The sequence below is a fragment of the Hesperophylax consimilis genome, chromosome 1, assembly GCF_061612785.1.
Source record: "Hesperophylax consimilis isolate HC1 chromosome 1, BYU_Hcon_1.0, whole genome shotgun sequence".
Lineage (NCBI taxonomy): Eukaryota > Metazoa > Arthropoda > Insecta > Trichoptera > Limnephilidae > Hesperophylax > Hesperophylax consimilis.
This window is the reverse complement of record NC_142836.1, coordinates 41,729,563-41,750,011: the sequence shown is the minus strand read 5'-3', so window position 1 is coordinate 41,750,011 and position 20,449 is coordinate 41,729,563. Positions and strand designations below refer to the sequence as shown.

General features: G+C 32.1%; 1 protein-coding gene across 1 annotated transcript in view; it reads right to left on the bottom strand.

Annotated features, from left to right (window-relative positions):
* Nucleotides 1-20,245, bottom strand: part of LOC149426922 (segmentation protein paired-like) — a 53,968-nt gene extending 33,723 nt beyond the window's left edge. Inside the window, exons 1-4 of the mRNA XM_089631640.1 lie at nucleotides 20,175-20,245; nucleotides 10,604-10,776; nucleotides 7,597-7,737; nucleotides 4,486-4,597 (exon numbers count right to left, since the gene is read on the bottom strand). Coding sequence (XP_089487766.1) covers nucleotides 4,486-4,597; nucleotides 7,597-7,737; nucleotides 10,604-10,776; nucleotides 20,175-20,211 — 463 coding nt within the window. The 5' untranslated portion in view covers nucleotides 20,212-20,245. The remainder of the gene's footprint in view (nucleotides 1-4,485; nucleotides 4,598-7,596; nucleotides 7,738-10,603; nucleotides 10,777-20,174) is intronic.
* Between the last annotated feature and the right edge of the window lie 204 nt (nucleotides 20,246-20,449).

The window sequence follows — 20,449 nt, the reverse complement described above, 5'->3', positions numbered from 1 at the left end:
ATTCGTCCTCACTTTCCGATATTTTAGCCTGTTGGTCCAGTCCAGAGCCAAGAAGCTTTACCGCTTTGCCACGCGGGTTGTCTAGGCAATAAACATTCAAATTAATCAGGATGTTCCAAAATATCCTAACAATAATTCTCACGGCTTCGCGGCTTTGAAAAAAAAGAGGCAAATTGTCGGGAGTCCATTGTGCGTAAGATCGGCCCAATTGTACTTTACATGTTTTCAAGTCAACACTCGAGTTGGGTTAGTATAATATTTTTCCACACGCCGATACGACTTATTGTGATTGTTGCCGCTCTAACAAAGAACGACGAATGAAGCACACAATGCCCTGGACTCACCCCCGACGCCCTACAAAGCCGGTGTGTGCGGAAATAGCCCATTGACGATTGTTTGTGTTCGGTGTCGGTACAAATGTACCGCCAATTTTATTGCGAGATATTTTCACATGGCCGCTCTCGCCTTGGCTTCAACTTTGGGAGATTTCTATACAAAATCTAGAAAGTTTGTTTGGCGTCATTATTTTAGAATCCTTCAAGCGTGTGAAAGAAATTTCAGAGGCTTTGTTCCTAATTTTTTTTCATTGTTCTGGATTTCATAAAAAATGTTTAAAGACGTCTAATTGTTTTTTAGTCTGTAGATTTACATTAAACTATTACTACCTCACATATAGCTAATCACTTCTCCAATTAATTTAAAATTATATTTTGGCTCCATTTTAACATGTTTATAAGATAAAGTATTGACTAATCAATTAAACACCCTTATTATTACTCATCTATCTATATAAATAAAACTGCATAATCTTAAATCTAGAAAAACCGATTTTTTTGTAATTTGGATACAACGTTGCATTCGAATATGCGTGTGTTTTTATATACATAGAATATTTAAATGTCACCTGTGACAGGTTCAAAATATGTTTTTCTTAAAAAAGTGCCATCTGTTGGATAAACATGCGTTTTTATAAAAACAGCGCCATCTGTTGGACGTAAAAACCACTAACCACTATATTATTTCTCTATCTGCACAGACAGACTGAGCCAAAGCAAGGCGTTGCAGTTACTAATAAAATTGTAAAAAAAGTTATTTAATTATCACGTAATATAGATGAACCTTTGAGAGTAGGATTATAACCGCGACTTCACTTCTGCGTCTACTTTAATAAATACATAGCACCTACGAACCTGTTTCGAAATCGGTACAAACTTAAGGCCACTAGACTCTAATAACGGGGGTTCACATTTTATTTTTTTCTAATTAACGTGTTACTAAAATCTCAAATGTTTTAGAGGAATCCCCACGGTTGCAAGTTATTTATATTTAAGATTAATAAAAACAGGATTTTACAAAAAAAATATTTGATGTAAAATTATATAAAAGGTTTTTTAACTTTTTAATTAGCGGTAAGTACCAGATTTTATTTTTATAGACGATGAATTAGTAACATCTCGAGGGATCCCTCTAGAAACATTTGAGATTTTAGTAATACGGTAAAATAAACCCCACGGAAAGATCGATTTTCTAGGACTGATAAGGCGAAATCGATCCTAGGTCCCGTCCATTACAACGGACCGTGCGCCGAATATTGTTTTTACACGACTTTATCACTTATGTCGTTAAGAATCACACATTATTTTAGAGATTTGATAGGGCAAATTCAACCGCAGGTCTGTCCAATACACAAAGGTCGCGCGTCGCATATTTTTGTGCACGGCTACTTCACTTATGTCGTTAAGATTCTGGCTTTATTTTAGGGTATTTTCTCGTCTTAATCTATTTTATCTACATTATATTATTTAATATTTACTACAAGGCGTAAGTCGAAATGTGAAGCCGCTCACTGAGCTCTGGTGTAATGGATATTGCACATTTTGGGACTGAAATTCTTGGATATTATTTTTTTTATTTATTAAAGGAAAAAGTACATGTAAGTAATAAGGTTTACAATTTACAATGACAATCTTTAATACTACTCTTCCAGAGAAGCATTCGCTTGTGTTTGGAAGAGGTGTGTACATTATGTTGTTGTAGATATACATATAGAATCAAGAGAAGTAGGAAAAAAATATTGTAAGTAAAATGTACTACTAGTAGCTATAATCTATAAATTAAAATATGTTGTTAATAGTTTCTGCTATTTTTATATCAACAGCTTAAAAAACCTAATAGTACGTAACTACTAGTAAGAAAGATAATTTGTACTTTTAAATGTATAAATAATAATTAATGTTATGTACGAATAAGGATTTAATTACTTTGAACTTGTTGAACACGATAAAGACCATCCATTCTAACCCCACAAGTTACATTCCTATTGTTACCAGCTACACTATTTAAGGTTATTGATTTTCCATTAAATTTCCATAGAAAAAGAAAGCTTTTCTACATGGCGTCAAATTCGTCGTTATAGATACCTACCAATCAAGATACAAATTCGGTATGGTATATCATTACGGTATAATTTTACAAAACTACACAGCGAAAAATTAGTGTTGTTGATTTATTAAAAATCTTTTCAAATTATTGGTAATCTGGTTAAAAATGGGACTGCAGGCTCTTCCTAATATATTTTTAGCAAATTCGTAATATTATCGGAATACGTGTTCATGCACCTGCGTTTGTCTTAATAATATAAAATAACGAAATGCCAAATGTTTTTATGAACATGTGTTCCGAAATCTTGACAATACATTGGTATGTTTTTAAATTTATCAGGAAACCTATCAATTCATTTGTTAAGGACTTGCAATCCAGTTTTTAACCAGATTAAGAATAATTTGATGAAATTCATAATAAATTTGCTTTATTTTTTATCAGTAAGTTTTCTCTGTGTAACGCCAAAATGTCTCGAATTTCTTAAAGAATTTATATTATTAATTAATTTGAAGAAGTTCACACATATTATTGTCCACAATTAATCTTAATAATGTCATCACGATGGTTCCATTGTGACGGTTTTTTGCATTCACGATTTTTCTTTGTGACAAAAACGACTTTTTTGTGGTAAATTATACCTAACGTGACTAACGCTAGACTATACGTTTTTGACTTTTATTCTTATTTCCAGAGATATATATGTTTTTGTATGTCATTTATATATTGACGGCCTCTGTGGTTGAGAGGTGAGGCTTTTGACAACAATCCAGAGGTTGCGGATTTAAATCTCAGCAAATAAATATACCGTGAATGAGTTGTGGTAGTTAACAATGTTTTCATTGAAGAAGAAGATAATACTAATATATCTAAACAAAACATGAAACAGAACAAGATATACAAAATTTAAAAAAGGTTACAGTCTCAACTGGGAATCGAAAACAGGATCTGTGTCTTTAAGGCCCCGTAGTAAACGTTCAAAGATGGTTTGAAAATGATGTAAATACGAACGTTAGAGGGAGCGCGCCAATATTAAAAAAAACGCGAAAAGTGTGAAAATATTTAATAAAATGCGACTCGTTTGCAATAGAACAATAATATGTGGATAAATGCTTTAGTTGAATTTAAAGATACACTGAATTTTTTCATACCCATAACATATTAAATAACAGAACAAAACGTGTTTTTAATAATTTTCAGAGTTTACTTTTCGATTTTTTTCTATTGAGGGAATTACATATAATTACCGTTTCGGTATAACAAATGTAGAGATATTATCTTCAAAATAATATATGTATTTATATTTTTTGGAACTTTGAACTTTTTTGGAAAGAGTTAAAGAGAAACATGTTATAGATTGTGAAAATTGGGAATGCGGGGTCTAAGGATGTAAGATATTTAGGAACCAATGGACGTGTGGTTGTAGGCGTGGTCCAGATAATTAAATTAAATAAATTAATTTTTATTAAATTGATTTATTCCTATTAAACTATTATTTATCAACTATGTTAAATTAAATAAAAAAAAAATTAAATTAATTATAATTTAAATTAAAATTACCCGGCATATTTTGTAAGAAGGTCGTAGTATTTTAGCTTGGCGCTAAAATCCAAATAATGGAATATACGAAAACTAAAAACTTTTTTGAAAGGTCATGAAATACGTCTTCAAATTTCATGATTAGAAATAAAGATGTTATTTTTGGAATACACCTTTTTTAATGCAACATAAAAAAACGTTTTACAAACGGTTCACCTCACATTTTTTTCTAACTAAAATAACTGAAAACGTTATTGTAACCTCACTTTTTTGTCATTTCCTATAAAGAAAATAATAATAAAAAATTCACAAAGCTTCATATTTTTTTCTCAAATTGTGGTCGGAACCTTTGGTTTCGTAGAGGTGTACAATTTAATTATTCTGTGCTTAACTTATGGATTTGAATATAAAGAGTGGTGTTTTCCCTTTATCACAGTTTAGATCATATTTTTTACCATGACTATAAAGAAGAGACAATGATTTCCGCGAGACCGCATGAGTTGTTCCCAAAAGCGAACAAATTAGTCTGAGGGGTTAAATGAATGTATTAGTTCAGGTTGTATTTACCCCCGAGGATGCCGTCGATAGTGTAGTCTTTCTTCCCTTCCGAGTCAGAGCGCCCCCCTCCCCGTAGCAGCCGCGAGATGGAGGACACGCTGGGCGGGTCTGCGATCCCCTCCTGAAACAATAACAAATACTTGTTCATTACTCCTGCAAATCACATCTACTGCTGACATGCATGTAGGGCCAGCTATTCATATTCTGTGAAACAACTAGCCGTTAGGTAATTATCCCACAGTAATTATTGGGGATTAGCGGTTCCGTAAATAAACAGAACATTAGTTTAAGTGAAGAAAACATACATATCTTATCTAAATCAGTGGCGTAGCTAAAGCATTCATATGTGGGGGAGGGGGATTCCAAGATTTCGGAGGGCCAAGGGGAGGAGGGGATTGGGACACTTTTCATAAAGTTTTTGGTACCTCTTCTCACTGCAACATATTATTTACGTCACGTTGCTGAATGTTGCTAAGGTCCAAATAATGTTATTCCATTTTCCAGGAATGTAATCTGTTAGAAATATATATTTTTTCCCAGCGGAATACCTATTAGGACTGGCAGGGGGGAGGGGATTTTGGGAGATAAAACCCCTCCCCACAGGCTGAGAAAAATCACGGAGAAAATTCTGGTTAAATTATTCATATTCCTCTTGAAAACGGGACTGCAGGCCTGTAGCGAATGAATTGAAAATGTATCAGTAAAACGTGAATGTGTCATGAGGACAACGGAACCCGTGTTCGTAAAAAATCTAATATTGTGGCATTTCGTCATTATATTTATCAGGAAAAGATAAAAACATTATTATTTGCACCATCTCTTTATCAATGTGATGTACATGTGAGCTGTGGTAAGTAGAGGTCCCAACAACTTTTTAATAAATTTTCCAACCCCTTCCCCCATCCCCAATGGAAATGCTGCAGCTACGCCACTGATAATAATTGTATACCCCCGAGCCTTAGATGGAAAATAATAGTCTCGAAACGAAATATCACTTTTACATCGTTCTTATCGAAATATATATTTCTACTTATTTATTTAATATATATACTATGATTTGTATTGACTTAATTTTATTTCATTATGTTTTCCTCACCGGGACTTCCCGTGATGGGGAATAAATTTTCCATATTCCGTTTTTTATTTAATTTACAATATAATAGAATCTATTTCACTACTTAGAATGTGTAGAACATTTTTTATATTTCTTAAATCTTAACGTTTACAATGTAAATCCAAAGCTAATACATATTGTTTTAATTATACTTATACTTGTAATATTACCGTGAGTTATAGAAAATATATTATCACTTGGAAATCATCAGTCTGTGTTTGGTTGCAATATTCTATCAATTTCATGTCTCCCTGTGTCGCAGATCCATTTTTTATGAATGCTTTGAATATATTGACATTTCTTCGTTTTTTGTAGGAGAGTGGTAATTTTTTGTAAAGTTTTATGCCGTAGTAAATTAATTTTCTCTGTCCAAATTTTGTCTTAGTTTTTGCTTGTTGGATGTATTTTTGATTGAAGTCATTAGTGATATCACTAGCGCTAAAACTATTTTATTCGATATATTTCACATTTGTATTTTATTATGTGAATTTAAGTATTTAATTTCCTTTAATGTTTTAAGTAGGCAGGTATCACAGGCTGGCAGACTGAATGCCATGGCGTAATGTACCTATAATGCGTATAAGAATACGTATTCATTAGCCATCTCATCCCACAAATATTTTACAGATCGTAAAATGCAGGGCTTTAGTCTTTAATTGCCGATTATATCATTCCTTTCTTACGTTAATATCATTTGCAGGAAAATGTGTAATACTGACATTAAATATATTTTACGTTCAGTATACTCTATTATTCCGTAATGGTTTTATACGAGTGCCTACTGCTAAACGTACACCTTGTGTAATATATATTATGATTCACTTATTAGTGATGTTCCATAAGCCAATAAATGGCAATTAATATAGGATTCACTAGACTTATAACAACATCACAAAACCTAAATTGCTAGTTCTCTGATAAACACAGAAAATCGCAACGAAAATGTTGTATTTTTGGTAAACATGCACGGAGAAAACTTCCTGATAACAAGTATTGCTAATCTATTAAAAATCTCATCATCGATTATCAATGAATAGGATGGCACGCCCTTCACGAATGAATTAATAGGTTTCCTGATAAACTTTTAAAAATACATAGGTATGTTGGAAAACGTGTTCATACAAATCGTAATATTTTCGCATTTCATCATTATTTATTTTCAAGGCAAAGCATGGACATGAACACGTGTTCAGATATATTAGGAATTTTCTAAAAGTTTATCAGAGAACGGCCTGCAATCCCTTTTAAATCAGATTACCAATAATTTAATGATTCTTTTAATAAATTAGCAATACTCATTTTTCTCCGTTTACTATTAAAAACGAAGCATTTAAAAAAAATTGTTTTGGGAAAGCATAATGTTTATATTAATATTTGATAAACTGGCATTAAGATTTAAAAAAATCAGATTACGCCATTTTGCAAAACTTCAGTTATTATTTTTGGGAAATGTACGTGAAATTCTTGCAAGGAAAAACAATTTATTATTATTACTAGTGCAGATCCTTGATATGTTATGGGATGTTGTAATTTCAATTTTTCAAAGACAATTAAAGTAAAAATATTAGGTTGTAGGTAAATATCTACTTAATGGCTTATTCGAATTTTTGACACAAATTTCAATTCCAAATTTTAAAATGACTCAAATCCTAGTTCCAGATACTTTTGAACCATCGTTAGGCAGGACAGTCAAACAACCGAAACTAGTATTTTTGATCAATATAACCTTGCTTTTATTTAGAGTATTAAGTATAACGCATTATAAATTCTGAAAACAATTGTTTTTTCTGAAGAAACAAAATTCTACAAAAATGTAACAAAAAATATAAAAAAAATCACGGATTTGTATGTTGAGTTAATTTTAGTTCAAAAGTTTTCTACTTTGTCTTTACAACCCATGTGATTTTTAATTCTTTACTTCGAATAATCGAAATTGAAAAATGAACGCCCATAATCGAAACCGCAAATAAAAAAAATAATTCGCGAATATGAAAAATGAACATTACCTTGATAAGTTTATCCCTTATTTCCCAGGAAAAGATGCCCGGATTCTGCCTCTTCAGGTCCTCAATTCTGGTCTCCACCTCGGGGGTGGCGACGCGCGGTTTGGACCCTCCGATGACCCCGGGTCGAATGGAACCGGTTTCCTGTTCGACAAAAAGAAACGATTTCGGTTTTAATGGGTTATTAGAAAAAAAACAGTAATTTACTTTACTGGAGATTAAAGATATCATGCAAACAATTTGATGGGCCTAAATGTCATCGAAACTAATTATTATCTCATCATTCTACTATTGGTAGCTAAATTTCAGGCATGCTTTCGGCGAAAATATATATTTATGGGTGAATGTAATTTTTGTGATTTGGTGAAGTTTTGTACGAGGTATAGATACCTACCAATGATACGGTAGACACAAATATTGCGTAATTATGTAATGATGTTGAAAGTATGGAAGACATTTGGTAAGTTATTTAAAGACCACCGGTTCGTACCGCTTTATTTACTTACTGATTTGGATTTAGGTAATAAGTAAGTCAGGAATCTCCGCTCCTAATATTAAGGCGGATATCAATGTGACAGATTACGCTATGCACATTATGGTTTAACTTATCTCAGCATATCGCTCGCTATACAATCTCAATGGGAATGTACGGCGAGCGATGCGTTAAAATAGGCCAAGCCACGAGAATATAGCGCGCTTATAGCGTGGTCTGTTACAGGCTCAAACCGCTATGATTCGCGAAGTCATTGTAATATTAGTACGCTATATGATAAAAATTGTATTTTTGCGAAATACATTTTATTTCTTTTCATACTTTTTTCCAAATGCAAATCAGAATATCACCTTCTTTGGTTTCGCTGTATACCCACATATCCACTTTAGTAAAACCCTTCAAGCCACACTTTTTGGGAATGTTGGTTTTCAATAGTTAATAATATTGGTTTTTATCGTTTCCTGTAAAGTTTTCAATTTGTGGCTTGAAGGATTTTACCAAACTACAGTAGGAAAGATTACTCTGCTTTTTAGCTGTTGATTTGCTCAAAAAACAAATTGTTTTAAGAAGAACGTTATTTATTTACAAAAATAAATTAAGAAGGTGAGAAATTTCCTGATTTAATAAACACTACTCTTATTGTCTTCTAGCTGATCGATTGTGAAAATATTTGTTGAAAAAAAAATTACCAATTATAACAAAATGCATTTATTTTTCTGTTGTTATTATTTTATTTTCATATTTTTAAATGGTTTCGTTTTGAAACTGTAGGGGTTTAATGAAAATCCGTGCCGCATTAAACATTTATTTATGATTTTTTTTCACCTTTTAGTTATTTTTATGTTTTCATCAATCACTTAGAGTTTGGAGGTTCAATTCCGGAAGCGACGTGGTGCTGTGATGTTGATTGCAAAATTTGACGAACGTTATAAAAAATTAGTACAGCTGTTGCAAGGAATTCTATCATTATTTTTTTTAAATGTCTCGGATATTGGACCTTCGAGACAAAAGGGCTTTTTTCTATTATACTATTTATTAACATCAGTGCTAATGAAATTTTCTAAATTCTTTAAAGGTCTGGATTATTTTGGTATGATTTGTCTATCATTGATAGGAGTACCTACATTCATTCTCCCATGGGATTGGTTCGCATTGTGTGCCATTCGAGTGGTAAGGAATAACACGAATATCTTCCAGATAAACAAATACAATTTACTTATCACGATGATGAGTTGATATTATGTGCAAATCTAACAGCTGAAATAACGTTTTTTTTAACATGCATCCACAACAGCATGGAATCTTTGATGAGAATATTTATTACATGGCCACGACTTAAAGCTAAGTGCCAATGACGAATTGGTTTAATACCAAATTATTAATGGTACCTAAATGCACCGATAAAAATATTTGAATTCCCTAGAATTTCTAGTAACCTTTAAAATTTTATTTTCTCGTCCAAGTGGAAATGGAACCGCTGAGTGAAAATTGACAATAAAGACTGTTTCGTTGCAGTTTAAAAAATTTGCAACAAGAGAAAAACCTTTAGTTTTTATGTATATAAAAATAATAGAAATAAATATATTAAATAAACATTTACATATTTTACCTGATTACTGCTATCTTCATTTGGTTGTGGTTCGCAAGGCGTTGTTTAATTATTTCCACTAACTTTCTGATGAAATTTTGCTAGAGAATTAGCATTATGAGGGAGTTCTGGTCATAGAAGGTAGAAACAAAGGAGACATGGCATAAAAGCGTGCAGACTATCGCTTAGCTACGGTAAAATTGCGCGGATTATAAAAGAGGCTGAGTCATGAAAATTATGCGTTTGGGGTGCAAGTAGAATGAAAGTAGCTGTGATTTACAGTAGTTTGGGTGAACGTTGTTGGCGACACTTTTGGGCGGTCATGCACTCATAATGCTACATGGCCCATCTCCATTGTTTCTATTATTTACTGACTTGGTAACTGTTAAGGATCTTGGAGAGCAGCCGTGGGAGACGCGCAGCTGCCGGCTGATGACGCAGGGACGCACTCCCATCTCCACTATCTACAGCTTGATGTGGTTGAACCGCGGCCGCCCGTTAATGAACACGCCTCGTCTCCCTTGTTTCTATTATCTATGGGTCTAGTACTGACCTGGTAGCGGTTGAGGATCTTGGAGACGCAGCCGTGGGAGACGCGCAGCTGCCTGCTGATGACGCAGGGACGCACTCCCGCAGCGGCCATCTCCACTATCTTCAGCCTGATGTGGTTTGACAGCGGCCGCCCGTTGATGAACACGCCTCGTCTCCCTTGTTTCTATTATCTATGGGTCTAGTACTGACCTGGTAGCGGTTGAGGATCTTGGAGACGCAGCCGTGGGAGACGCGCAGCTGCCTGCTGATGACGCAGGGACGCACTCCCGCCGCGGCCATCTCCACTATCTTCAGCCTGATGTGGTTTGGCAGCGGCCGCCCGTTGATGAACACGCCTCGTCTCCCTTGTTTCTATTATCTATGGGTCTAGTACTGACCTGGTATCGGTTGAGGATCTTGGAGACGCAGCCGTGGGAGACGCGCAGCTGCCTGCTGATGACGCAGGGACGCACTCCCGCCGCGGCCATCTCGACTATCTTCAGCCTGATGTGGTTTGGCAGCGGCCGCCCGTTGATGAACACACCTCCCAATTGGTTGACACGCCCCTGCCCTGATGAAACAATGAACAGGGTATTCAGATGTGGAAACAATGGACTGTTGATAGCGATCTTCCGCCTCCGTATAATAAACAACTCTCCAATTTCATGATTCGATTCTGTCCCGCCCCCTTTACATAAAGCTCACGACCGCAATTTATGGTATTGACACTACACTACACTACACACCAACAAATGCACTTCTTGCCTTCCATTTTTATTATTAAAAGGTTTCTGAGAATGCTTTAATAATATAATTTTAGATTTTAAAAGATTCTGGTAGGTAGGTACCTTTATTTTATTTACCAGTACATAAAAAGCGCAAACCTTGAAAAATTTTGTTGTATCGAAGTTGTTTCGGAGAATTTGAACAGTTCATATAAATTTCAGCGTCCGTTTTTGGGTTCTGTGAATATTCTGTTCAAGTTCTGTTATTATATCATTATTGGCCATTTACTTGACAGAGCTGAAATAATAACAGAACTAGAAAAAATCTGTCATAGAAATTGAAAAAATATTCAAATTCTCCGAAACAACCCGTCCTAAGATATTTAAACAAAAGAAATACAAAAATAAAATCTTTTCTTGTAAAAAAATATTACGTTATATTTTAGTACTTTGACGCTTATCTGAATTCTTGACTCATCAGTACCAATTTTGAAAATGACAATTAAAATATTTAATTGATTGATGGATACTTTATGGCTTGTCTGAATTGTCTGTTACAATTTTAAAAGTAGCTATTTCATTCAAAACAAATCCAAGTTCATTGATCCAGAGTTAACATCACAGACAGTCCAAAATTTTGAATTAGTATTTTTAATGATTGAACGCCCATAGAGCTTTTACAAATATAATACATATTGAAAAATAATAATGTAAAATAGGAGTAGGATTCATCATTCAGACTTTCAGGTATTTCATCATACACCTTTAGTACTTTATACATAAAGCAATTCTGTGACTCGACTTTTCTCTACTTTTCATCTACTTCTATTTACATTTATAGTTTTATAATTACGTATATTTTGACCAAATAATATTTAATTCTGAAACACCATTTTTTTAAAGTTAACACATCATGTAGCAGTCTCTCTTTTATTGGAATCGTCTTCTCTCATTTGATTATTTTTTGCATATTTGACTTTCTTTAGTGTACATCACATAGCTCTTTTTGAATAATTTCTAGTTTGTTTAGGTTTCCTTCATTGGTCGAATATAATATCGCGGAGCAGTAATCTAAACGTGGATCAAAAGTAATTCTAAAAATTAGCTCTTTAGTGCTGTTATTTAGCTTTTTTTTTAATCTTCTAAGAAAATTAACTTTTCTTGATACCGTATTTAGTACATACTCAAAATTTGCTGCGAAAGTTAGTTCTGAATTCAATAGTAGACCTAGGTATACTTGGTCTACTATTGGATTCAGAACTAACTTTCACAAAATTTGCTGTGAAAGTTAGTTCTGAATTCAGGTATTTGAATTCGTTTACTTTTCTATTGTTTCATCATTAATTTTCAAATTTAATCCTACATTAAAGTTACATGCATTTTGAACTAATTATTTTAACTTTGATGCAGGATGGATTTTTTTGGAATATGTTGGAAATATCTTCTTATTTACTGTCAGTTCGGTGAAAACTCCTAGTGTCGCGTTATATCAATAGTTTGCGTTATGGTTATAACGGTGGAAAAGGTGATGGAGTCAAATAGATTAAACAGGGTCAAGGATATTAATGACACTAAAGACTGGTTATTTCGGAGAATTTGAACAATTCTTCAGTTAATAAGTTAAGTTAATTTTCAAGTTCTGTTATTATTTCAGTTCTGTCAAGCAACTAGCCTATAGCGATATAATAACAGAACCTTAATAGACCTTTCACAGACCCCGAAAATGAACGTTGAAATTCGATGAACTGTTCAAATTCTGTGAAACAACCCATCCTTAGGACGGGTAGTTTCAGAGAATTTTAACAATTCTTCAAATTTAAAAGTTAATTTTGCATTCTGTGAAAGTTCTGTTATTATTTCAGATATGTCAAGTAACTGGCCTATAATGATATAATAACAGAAATTGAACACGACATTCACAAAACCCGAAAATAAACTTTGAAATTTTATAAATTGTTTAAATTCTATAAAATAGCCTATCTTTAACACTTGACGGCAGTCTATGAAGTGAATCAGGAATTAAAGTATTAAACATAAATTATGAATGAAGTGTAGTAGTTTTATGATTTTTAAACTGTTTAAGCGTTAATTGATTATGGAACAACGTGAAATTTTATCTCATTTGTCTATTTTTTACCGAACTTTTAGGATGTTTATAACATTTTATTCAGTGGTAATAAATAGATCTTGATTCATTGTGATATTCAAAAGTTGGTTTATTTGGTTTTCATTTTATTGCTAGCATGGATTAACTATTTGTTACTTAAATTGCACTTTATATAGTTGACTATTTATGGTTAAATTCCACCTTAATTAATGAGTTTTTAACGTGGTATAATATAATATTTGTACTACCCATAAATAACCCATATTACCCATTTTCTGTATAAAGTATATTACTTATCTACTTTAACTACTTACACTTATGTATATCACATCTACCAAACATATAATGTAACTATTTTTTGCTTCCTCACTGGAATGTACATACTACAACACGTTATACCTATCATATTATTAATTACTAATAAATAACTACAATAATTACCGTGCACTCCTCTTCCAAACACAAGCTTCTATGAAAGAGTAGTTTTCAAATCTCTTAAGTGTAAAAACCCAATGTTAATATTTTTTTATATGTAGTTGCTTTATTTAATGAATAAAAAAATAAAAAAAAATAATTTCTGATTTTATATAGGTATGTAGAGCCAACCTAAAATGGTGTTTTAAGTATTAAAGGTTGAGGTTACCTTCATTTTGATATGTTTGATCCGTTAGATGTATTGGGGAGTAATTAAATATCTTACATAATTATATAATATAATAAATTTATAAATAAAGATGCAAATGTCGGTAATCAAATGTAGGCGCATTAGATCTGTCAAAAAATTTATACATAAAAATGCAAAAATCAGTCATTTTAAATACATGTAGGATAACGAAAGATTTTTTAAATATTGAAGACAATATTAGTGATTTTTAAACGAAAATCTGAAACAGAAAAATCAGAAAAGGAAACGGTCACATCTGGGACTCGAACCCAGGTCCTGGGTTCGAGTCCCAGATGTGACCGTTTCCTTTTCTGATTTTTCTGTTTCAGATTTTCGTTTAAAAATCACTAATATTGTCTTCAATATTTAAATATTACAATTTGAGGTTTTACTCAATAAAGTTATTCCGAAAAACTTAATATTCATTCTAGACTTGCAGAAAAGTCAACAGATGTCGCACATTAAAAATAAAAAATAAGATAGGTTTATCTAAAAGACGCTGTCTGGATTGCATTTAGTTCGGGTTGAATCTTGCGATCATACATAAAGATAGTTGCCAATAAAAATGTGCGGTGAAAAAATGAAGACAATGTTGGTAGTTCTTATTCGAAGTATGATACAGTTAAAAGTGACCGAGTAGGATAGGGTCCCATTAGCGCAGTTGGTAGAGCATTGTCCCGGAAAGACAAGGGTCCTGGGTTCGAGTCCCAGATGTGACCGTTTCCTTTTCTGATTTTTCTGTTTCAGATTTTCGTTTAAAAATCACTAATATTGTCTTCAATATTTAAATATTACAATTTGAGGTTTTACTCAATAAAGTTATTCCGAAAAACTTAATATTCATTCTAGACTTGCAGAAAAGTCAACAGATGTCGCACATTAAAAATAAAAAATAAGATAGGTTTATCTAAAAGACGCTGTCTGGATTGCATTTAGTTCGGGTTGAATCTTGCGATCATACATAAAGATAGTTGCCAATAAAAATGTGCGGTGAAAAAATGAAGACAATGTTGGTAGTTCTTATTCGAAGTATGATACAGTTAAAAGTGACCGAGTAGGATAGGGTCCCATTAGCGCAGTTGGTAGAGCATTGTCCCGGAAAGACAAGGGTCCTGGGTTCGAGTCCCAGATGTGACCGTTTCCTTTTCTGATTTTTCTGTTTCAGATTTTCGTTTAAAAATCACTAATATTGTCTTCAATATTTAAATATTACAATTTGAGGTTTTACTCAATAAAGTTATTCCGAAAAACTTAATATTCATTCTAGACTTGCAGAAAAGTCAACAGATGTCGCACATTAAAAATAAAAAATAAGATAGGTTTATCTAAAAGACGCTGTCTGGATTGCATTTAGTTCGGGTTGAATCTTGCGATCATACATAAAGATAGTTGCCAATAAAAATGTGCGGTGAAAAAATGAAGACAATGTTGGTAGTTCTTATTCGAAGTATGATACAGTTAAAAGTGACCGAGTAGGATAGGGTCCCATTAGCGCAGTTGGTAGAGCATTGTCCCGGAAAGACAAGGGTCCTGGGTTCGAGTCCCAGATGTGACCGTTTCCTTTTCTGATTTTTCTGTTTCAGATTTTCGTTTAAAAATCACTAATATTGTCTTCAATATTTAAATATTACAATTTGAGGTTTTACTCAATAAAGTTATTCCGAAAAACTTGATTTTTTAAATATTTATGTTGAGGGATCAGTAGAATTTATAGGCCCTGTTAGGAGTTCTACCGAGCCGAACCCTCTTATATGAAAATATCTGGAGTCGGTGAATTATTTTCCCATTTGATCTCTGGTGATTTGACGTGTTGTTTTTGTATTTATTTTGCTTATATAATGCACTTGCATAATGTTGATTGACTAGATGATCATTTGTGGAAAAGTGTGTGGAAGGGTTTTGTTTTTCCTATGAGGAAGATTTTACCCGGACATAAAATCGGAAAAGAAATAAAAAAGGTACATAATATTTTTTTTAATAAATATAGAAAAGCAATTTGATTTAGTGATTTCTATTAATTTTTCAGTCACATAAATTTGTTATTTTTTGTTAAAATGAACATTCAATAATCTCTCACCCATTGGCTTAAAGATAAAACCCATAAACAAGCCAGGTCACCTATGACGTCTAAAGGTATAAAATAACAAATTGGGATCGAGTCAGTTTTTGATGCAGCCATCAATTATGTTTATCAGGTATGAATATCCATATAAGGTATCTATTTACATTTACAAGACAGACCGGTCAAAATAAAACATGGCTTATTTTTTTCAACACGTTGTTACTAAACCTGTTTTGATTTGGTTTGCTTAATAAATTATAATTCAGAGTTTTAATACACCTACCGTAGTTACTACGTATAAGTTATCTGTTTGCACGATATGCTCGATTTAGAAGATAACAGAGATTGTTTTGATTTATCGTATTATCATTTATTAAAGTGCATTATTTCGTACACATACCATATGTCTTATGGACATGGTAAACGGTGTGGCTATTCGAACCTAAAATCAAAATAAAGATCGAATAGACCGAAAATACACAGCCTCTGGGCGTGAATTTAAATTAATGGGGTTTCAATATTCGTACCGCCAGAGACGTAGAAGATAAGTGTTATTGATATTAATTAAAGAAAGGAGGTTAAACGAAGTATGGTTTGTAAATATAATTGTATTCTATTGTTTTTAGTTCTATTTTATTTTACGTAGATTTGTTATTTTGTGAAGTTCTATTTCTTGCTATCCGGGCCTAAGGCTTCGAATAAACTCCCCCGCAAGTAAGATGCATAACAGAATATCCATCTAAACTAAAAACTTACCTTTTCAGACTTTCAAGCCAGTACCATTCTTGTATTGTCTATTCTATATCCTAATCATACTTTTATCTTATTGGATTAACACTATTTGAAGCCTTACACCTCAATATGTTTATTATCGAGGGACGAATCACATTTAGGAAGATACATTTCAATCATATCCTTGAATTGTACCGCCCATCATACAAATTATACTTTTAAAAAATATTAGTCATTCAGAATATATCGAAAAAACGTGTTCTTTTCATAATAAATAACATGACGGAATGCGACAATATCAGTATGTTAGTACCAATATCAATATTTGTAGGAACACGTGTTCCGCCGCCATCATAAAACATTTGCTTTTAACTGATACTTTATTAGGAACTATATCAATTCATTCGTTAAAGGCCTGCAGTCCCATTTTTAACTGGATAACCGAATAATTTGACAATATTTTTAATAAATTAATAGTATTTTATATAACTACGTTTTCTCCGTATAAAATTTGTTTTTCCTTCTCTACAAATATACATTAAAGAACCTTAATTACTAAATTAAAATCCAGAATTAAAAGACGGCATCTACGTATATATTATATGTATGTAAAACTGTATTTAAATTTCTCAAATAAAAAATCTTAAAATCAAGTAACATACCAAGTAAGTATTGTCCTGTATATTATCTGCATGTACAAAATATAAATAGGTACCACGTTTTAATGCAGCATCACGTTGGTCAAATGAATTCTACATATAGTTTTGTATAATTGATCGATTAACTAGTGGATGCAATCTATTAGGCATATTAATGGCTATAATTAGCAATAAGACAGAAAATTTTAACACAAAGTGTACAGCGCCCTATAGGAGATCACAAAAATGGTGCTATGGAAATTATCCAAATAATTGGAAGAATCATTTTTTACAACTAGTATAATAAAAATGTTGTATTGTTCTTAATATAAAGCATACATGAGAACTTCCTCCTCTTCGGTTTATAACGGTTAATAACTTTTGTTTGTTACACTTTCTTAAAATGTTGCATGATTTTTGATTTATATATCTAAAACAACATCAATATATTCATTACTTACCTACTAATACGTAGGTACATATATTTTCTACCAGAATAAAATTTATAAATTTTCCTACATTCATTTTATAGCTTATATAAATGTCAATATGTACCTATAGATTTGAGTAAAGCACACTTTGGGTGAAATTTCACGTAATTACACATAGATACTACATACGTGATGTAGTTATTATAATTTAATAATTCAGTTACACCCAATCTTCTTGAAAATAAGAATGAAAGAAGAAATCTAATCAAAATTTTAAATGCCTATAATAAACAGAGCGATAAATTAATGCTTCCGACGGCTTTATGATTGACTAACCAAGATATTTTATTTATGGGGCTATTTACATTATAATAACAATCTTTACACCCAGGAGTACTTTTCACATTTATTTAATTTGTAAATTGTTAGAGAACAAGTTCGGAGCAACAAACAAAAACAGCAACACGTATTATATTGCAACTGCCCCCGGGCGCTGGTAAAAGCGGTACGCCTCTGCCTTTACCCAACTTCCGCTTTATGGGTCTATTTCAGATAAATTATTATGTAGATCTGTGAATAATATTACTTTGAGATTATTCATAATCATAGTCATGACTCACCTTAAGAATAATATCAACGTTTGTGTTAAAGTTTTTATTGCCAAATAAATAAATAAATAGTCATTTAGGAGGATAAGGAAAAATCACTAATGAAAATAATGAAAATGATTACATTTTTGATTAAAATTTGGTTATAAATTTGAAAGACAATTATATAACTCTGCACGAACCAGGTTATATTCACACTAAACGTGTTCTTCCAATGATATGGTGTGGTTGAATATTTAGTTATTAATATTATTGCAAGTTTTTTAAGCTAAAAGCATCAAGTTTAAGTTTAGACTTACGGAATTCAATACTTCGTTTGTGTGAAAGCACTATGAAACAATACTTATTTATTGTAAGATATCTGTAATGTAAGTTACCAAGAAGTTATTAGATTTTGTGTGCCAAAAACATACATACCCTAAGATATAAGTTACACGTTTTGCAATTATTAAAAAAAGAATACTTCGTGGAGTTACTTTCAACTTTATTTTTGGTTTTTTGAGAAACGATGATTTTAATGTTTATATATTATAATCTATATCTGCAATAAATTTGGGTCCATTCTTATGCCGTTAAGTAAGTTTTTAGCTACTGCTTTTTTATAAAACTTTTTAGTTTAATTTTTTTACAATTAATAGACAAGAAAAATATTGTAAAAGCACTTACAAAAATATCAAAATATCACTCCCCAAAATTCTGATTTCGTAATGAAGATCAAACTTATTGTACGTTACCAATTTTTGGCAACCCCACGATTTATTAATAATAAAAAGAGCTGTAAAATGATTTTTCGGAAAACATAAAGGCACTAGAATTGAATTTGCACATTAGAGTTTATTTACAAAAAACAAATAGACAAAATAGAGGAAGACTTTTAAATTTGTTTTCAATATACAATACAGATACAACCTTAAATTAAGTAAGTTGAAATATTAAAAGAAGTGGTAGGTAAATTATGAATGTATTCACTTGAATGTATTGACACTCATTTTATATCGGTAAATTTATTATTCACTTGAACTTTTTATGTGAATACCGCACAGAAATACCAACCGCCTGAAGCCACTGAAAATATGGCATCTCCAATCGGGATATGTTGTGTAGCTGACAGTAGTACGGAGGGGAAAGAGGTGAGGAAAATCAGGTGGGAAAGTACCTGGATATTCAGATATTTATAGTGTGAAGTTCTGATTTATAAATAGTATTTTCCTGCAGGTTTAAAATTAAAAAGTCTTTTTAGGTGGAAAGATTACATTATTGTAAATCTTCAATAATGCTTAGAATATTGAATCGATGGGTGGTAGATAAAGTGTTTTATTGAACCCGGATCTCGTCACCGTTATTGTTCTTGATTACGCAAGATGGTAAAAGGATCGATATTGGTTATTGGCGTGAATAATAACTCCTATAAATCCGCCGCGGGCTCTAAACTACCTTCAGGGTAGGCCATTAACATTAATTTCTATTAAAAGTCTCGTAAAATAAGGCTGTCGATAAATATTATATTATAATGTAAATCTAATATGTACAGCCTTCTTACATAGTTCTTGGATATCTTCCCTAATAATGTTCTCATTTGACTGAGTGTTGAATAAGTATTTAGCAGGTAAGGTTGTAAGAAATTCAAAATATTGACCACATATATGACAAATTAAAGAACTTAAAACCATGAAGGTTTTTTAAATGTGTAATATTTAGTAGACATCGGGGCGTTTTTGGGGATTTTGTATCAAATATATACAAATTTAATTATTGCAATCACAACACCTTTACGTAATATTTTATTTGTTAGTATGAAAATGCGGTATTGATGTCTAGCGGGTCTTTACGGAAATCAGTTGTTAAAAAAATATATATATGTATGTAAATCTTTTTATCGTACTAAATGTTTTAAGCTTTCGCGTACCATCAATTCGTGCAATTTACCTCGATTAATAAATACTGTACTGTACTGTATCGTACAAAAATAAAATCCTTTAAAATATAACAGTATATTCCTTACCTACCCACACATCAACACCATTCTGTTGATGCTCCATTTATCACTTGACAACAAACTACGCGATCACAAGTCACAAATAAACTTTCAAAAACTATGAAAAAAAAATCAACAACAAAAGACATCAACGCACGAACACTAGCGAAACCTGACTCTTTCCATTGAAAAACTTCTGTTCATTCACAAGATTAAAAAAATATATGTTTTTAAATTTTATATATCACATTATTTTATTCACTGATTAATAATTCTTTATAACTGTTGTTTTTGCTTAAGTT